Here is a 5,458-nt window from a genome sequence, read left to right on the forward strand (position 1 = left end):
CACACTGCTCTCTCCTTACCTCTTGCCCTTCTAACCACCTGACACACCAAATGTCCATGAACACATAGCACAGATGTGCATGATCCATTCTAAATGAAATCCAACGAGCCCTGCCGGCGTGGCTCAGTGGTTGAGCGTCGACCTGTGAACCAGGAGGTCACGGTTCGATTCCCGGTCAAGGGCACATGTCCAGGTTGCAGGTTCGATCCCCAGTGTGGGGCGTGCAGGAGGCAGCCGATCCATGATCCTCTCTCATCATCGATGTTTCTCTCTCTCCCTTTCTCACTGAAATCAATAAAAATGTATTTTTTTTTAAAAATCACTGGCCTAAGACTTCATAAGAGCAAAAAAATAAGGTCAGAGGGAAAGCAGCCAGGATGTTCTTCCTTTGAATGAATTTTAAACATTCAGAAGAGAAAGAAGTAAAAAAAAAAAAATCAGGGGTATTCGAACCCCTTGCGGTGCTTTGAACCTGGGAAGCACCGACAGCGTCTCCTGGTTGCTGAGATGACCAAGGAGCCATGTTGGTGGAGTTGCCTGGTTGGCACAGGCCCTTCGAATGGCAAACCCCGACTCGGGGGCAGATGTTAATCATTAACGGTGCCAGGCCTTCAAAGACACCGTGTGCGCCCGGCACACAGAGGCAGACGCACAGAGATCAGCCGCCAGGAATGCGGGGAGGAGCCGGTATCTGCGGAGGCTGCCGTTTACTGAGTAACACGGGCCGGGCCGGCCATTAATCCCAAGTCGGACGCCTCCCACCCTGAGCAATCAGCGAAGGAGAAAGGGAGATAGCGCACGCACCCGGCCGCCCTCCAGCCAGAGGACGCAGCTGGAGACCTCAGAGAGAGAGAGAGAGAGAGAGAGAGAAAAGAAAAAAGAAGATGGCACAGGCTTTCACTGTGAACCGAAGACTCGCGGACGCCATCAAGGCCGTATTTCAGGCGGCACTGCGCACGTCTCATGAGAACAAGCAAGGGCACAGATTTGGCACAGCTAAAAAGTGAGCTCAGCCCGGCCGGCGGGGCTCTGTGGTTGAGCGTCCACCTATGAACCAGGAGGTCAGGGTTCAATTCCCGGTCAGGGCACATGCCCAGGTTGCAGGCTCCATCCCAGTGTGGGGATTGCAGGAGGCAGCCGATCCATGATTCTCTCTCATTGTTGATGTTTCTATCTCTCTCTCCCTCTCCCTTCCTCTCTGAAATCAATAAAAATAGATTTTTTTTAAAAAGTGAGCTCAAAGGGTAACAAAGGAACTACTACAAAACCTCAGAAGGGAGGAGGAGGGCATCCCCTACAAAGCGTGCTTTCTGATGTTTACGCCACACGGAATGAGAATCAACTCACCAGATACACCTCCATTGAGACAATGATCATTCATTAAAAGTAATGCAATAACGTAGCTTAAAGTAACCATGATTCATGAACATGGCTTCCCAAACTTTAAATTCTGTGATTTCAACTTTCATTTTATCCTCCAAGTCCTCTCCCATTCCCCCAAATTTCTCTCTCTCTTTTTTTTAATTTTCGCAAGGAAACGTCTAATTTTAGAATTCCTGAAAACAATTTAGGAGAAGTGCAAAATAAACAGACAAACAAAACCACCCAAAACATCAGTCTTTTCTGTTTCATTTTAAGTCAACCAACTGTATGCAAGTTTCCAAGAAACACGTGAATCATATCGCTGATAATAATCCTTCCGAGAACGCAGGATGGAAGGTTACTTCCCAGGATCGCTTGATTCCTGAGGCCCGGGCTGGGGGTGGGGGTGGCGGCTGGAGCCGGCACCACGCCACCCAGAGCCACCACTTTCCTGGTTCTAAGGCGAACGCTTAACCCTTACTCAGCATTTTACTAAGAAACAGGCACCTTTGCCTGGGACAGTGTTTGTCCCGGGACATTTCGGGGTGCAGAGGCCGGAGAACAGAGGAGGTCCTGCGAGCTGTGTCCCCGGCCATTCTGAGTTCCTCCCCGTGCCCTTGACCCTTGTCCTTGGGACACAGTGTGTCCTCAGTGGAAATCACTGCCCCCTCCCAGCCCCCGGTCGCCGGCTCCCTCGCTCTCAGTCCTTCAGGCCCCTTGCCTGCGGCACCAGATAACCTCCTGTCCTAGGAGCCTGCGCCTCCCTTCTGCTGGCTGGACTGAGTCATTATTAGTAGTATTATTACTTGCTTGTTTAATGGTCCTCCGTCTGCCTCTCCTGCTAGATAACACGTCCACGCGCTACACTGTTTCACGCTTGGTCATTTTCGCCCGAGGCACTGACCAAAGTGCAAGGTACAGTACATGGGAGGCATCCGATAAAGACACGGACGAAGCCTGAGCCAAGTTTCTTCCTGGGCTCCCGATGGGTTTATTTTTATTTTTTAAAATTTATTTTATTGATTTTTTACAGAGAGGAAGGGAGAGGGATAGAGAGTTGGAAACATCGATGAGAGAGAAACATCCATCAGCTGCCTCCTGCACACCTCCTACTGGGGATGTGCCCGCAACCAAGGTACATGCCCTTGGCCTGAATCGAACCTGGGACCCTTCAGTCCGCAGGCTGACGCTCTATCCACTAAGCCAAATCGGTCAGGGCCTGATGTGTTTTTTAACAGGTGAGAGAGACCAGCAACCATTCTTATCATTATTCCGGCTACTGTGGAGTTGAGTTTTTGGATGCCATCAGAATGATACTTTTTTAAATTTTATTTTTTAACCTCACCTGAGGATACTAGTATTTTCAATTGATTTTTTAGAGAGAATGAAAGAGAGAGGGAGAGACAGAGAGAAATATTGATCAGCTGCCTCCTGCACGTGCCCCAACCATGGCCCGAGCTGGGGAGGAGCCCGCAAGCAAGGTACAAGCCCTTGACCGGAATTGAACCTGGGACCCTTCGGTCCGCAGGCCGGCACTCTATCCACTGAGCCAAACCGGCCGGGGCTACTTTTTTCTTTGCTGATCACACATTTCTAGTACAGCTCTGTTTTGTTTTAACCAGAAAGCAGGAATCAATAAATATTGGGGGGAGGGGGGGAAGGACACATATGTAATACCCTTGGTAATACTTATTATAATATTAAAAAAAAAAAAAAGAATGCTTGGGGAGCCCGGCCAGTGTTGCTCAGTGGTTGAGCACTGACCTATGAACCAGGAGGTCATGGTTAGATTCCTCATCAGGGTACATGCCCCAGTTGTGGGCTCAATCCCCAGTGAGGGGGGCATGCAGGAGAAGGCTGATCGGTGATTCTCATCATTGGTGCTTCTATCTCTCTCTTCCCTCCCTTCATCTCTGGAATTAATAAAATATATTTAAATTTAAAATAAATAAATAAATAAATAAATATTGATGTCCGGAAACATTTTAGAAGAATGCCTGCGATGGCTTATGACCCCTGTCCTCCATCAGCTTCATATGTGTGCGTGTGTGCGTGCGTGTGTGTGTGTGTGTGTGTGTGTGTGTGTGTGTGTATCAGGCAACTCAATGCATGTTCTCACCTTTTCCTTTGTTCTCAGCTCATCGAACATCTGCTGAATCTCCAGCTTCCAGTCGTCCTGCATGGAATGAAAGGATTCCTGGGGCATCTCCGTCATGACCGCCCCTTCGATGGCGGTCAGCTGCTCGAGAATTAAGGCGAAAGACGGGCGGATGTGAGGGTCTTGTTGCCAGCATTCTACAACAAACAAGGATCTCATCAATACCGTCCCTCAGCATAGTTCAGATGGCCAGCCCCTGCGGACAGTATTTGTTGAAGGTTTTTTTTTAAAATCCATTAATGATTTTTTTATAGGTCGTTCTTTTTAAAAAATATATATATTTTTTATTGATTTCAGAGACGAAGGGAGAGGGAGAGAGGGATAGAAACATCCATGATGAGAGAGAATCATGGATCAGCTGCCTCCGGCACGCCCCCTACTGGGAATCGAGCCCGCAATCCGGGCATGTGCCCTTGACCGGAATCGAACCCGGGACCCTTCAGTCCACAGTCCGACGCTCTATCCATGGAGTGACACCAGCTAGGGCAAGCCTCTTCATGATGTTGAACATTTTATTTTAGTGTCCATGCCAGTGGCATGCATAATAATGACTACCAGATAAGGCTCATGTTGTCTATCTTATGTGACATTAACATGTGGACATGTGCACGGATGCCCGGCCATGAAGCTGCCCTGGCCAGATGACTTACTGACAGAGCGTTCTATAACTCAGCTCAAGAAAACCAAAGCCGCTAAAACAGCGCTTCTCAACCTGTGGGTCGCGACCCCTTTGGGGGATCGAACGACCCTTTCACAGGGGTTGCCTAAGACCATCGGAAAACACATCTATAATTACATATTGTTTTTGTGATTCATCACTATGCTTTCATGATGTTCAATTTGTAACCATGACATTGGGGGTCCCCACAACATGAGGAACTGTATTAAAGGGTCGCGGCATGAGGAAGGTTGAGAGAACCACTGCTCTAAAACATTATAATCGCAAGAAAGGTTCTAAGAAATAGCCTAATTATTAAGCAAAAAGAACTTGCCGCTTACAAAAAGAGTCAGTTAATTTTTAAGAGAGAAGCATCAAAGATATCAGGTCATGGAAAACCACACCAGCTCAGACTGTAAAACGCTTTTGATCGTTAAGTTAGATTTAAAATAGCAGGTTCGGGGCCAACTCAACGCTGTCTTTGAATTCCACGAGTGCTCTGGATGGAACCTTTATTACCGTGCAGTTGAATTCTGTACCTCAGTGAGTCACCGATAAAAACGGGACTGTTCTTACATCACTTACTTCATCAAAACGTGACCTGACATCCTAGATCAAAGACAAGGTTTCTAACTCTAAGATAGTGTAAGTACTTAAAAGCCTTTGAAAATTAGAACCACAGACATTTCTTGGTGGAAAAAAATACAGAATGCTTGCCCCCGCCGGTTTGGCTCAATGGATAGAGCACTGGCCCATTGACCGAAAGGTCCCGGGTTCGATTCCGGTCAAGGGCACACACCTCGCTTGTAGGCTCCTCCCTGGCCTGGGTCCTGGTCGGGGCACGTGCAGGAGGCAACCCATCAATGTGTCTCTCTCACATCAATATTTCTCTCTGTCTTTCCCTCTCCCTAAAAATCAATGGAAAAATATCCGCAGGTGAGGATTAAAAAACAAACATACATATATATAGATAAATTTTTAAAAAATGAAAAAATATATATATGCTGTAATGAAGGACGCCCCTGGCCCCACAGACCCACAGAGACAGGGGTGCCCACGTACCTTTCATGAGCTTGCGAAGGGCTCAGGGCAGGTGGACGGAATGGGCAGGGTGAGCTTGTTGACCGCCACCCCGTAGGCCACGGCGAGACCGTCGATGCCGCGGTAGGGGACCTCGCCCGTGAGCAGCTCCCACAGCAGCATCCGTAGCTGGAAAGCAAGGCTGCCGTCAAGGTCACTGGGACACAGCTGGGGGACAAAGGTATCCAGGGCTCCCAGGG

At 48.3% G+C, this 5,458-nt stretch overlaps 1 protein-coding gene across 3 annotated transcripts in view; it reads right to left on the minus strand.

The window, feature by feature from the left end:
• LOC102421767 (mitogen-activated protein kinase kinase kinase 21-like) overlaps positions 1-5,383 on the minus strand; it is a 13,393-nt gene extending 8,010 nt beyond the window's left edge. For all 3 annotated transcript variants that reach the window (XM_014450781.2, XM_014450780.2, XM_014450782.2), the window contains exons 1-2: positions 5,241-5,383; positions 3,482-3,657 (exon numbers count right to left, since the gene is read on the minus strand). In XM_014450781.2, the coding sequence (XP_014306267.1) occupies positions 3,482-3,657; positions 5,241-5,247 (183 nt within the window). In that variant the 5' untranslated portion in view covers positions 5,248-5,383. The remainder of the gene's footprint in view (positions 1-3,481; positions 3,658-5,240) is intronic.
• Between the last annotated feature and the right edge of the window lie 75 nt (positions 5,384-5,458).

Source organism: Myotis lucifugus, unplaced genomic scaffold (genome assembly GCF_000147115.1).
Source record: "Myotis lucifugus unplaced genomic scaffold, Myoluc2.0 scaffold_3694, whole genome shotgun sequence".
Classification (NCBI taxonomy): domain Eukaryota; kingdom Metazoa; phylum Chordata; class Mammalia; order Chiroptera; family Vespertilionidae; genus Myotis; species Myotis lucifugus.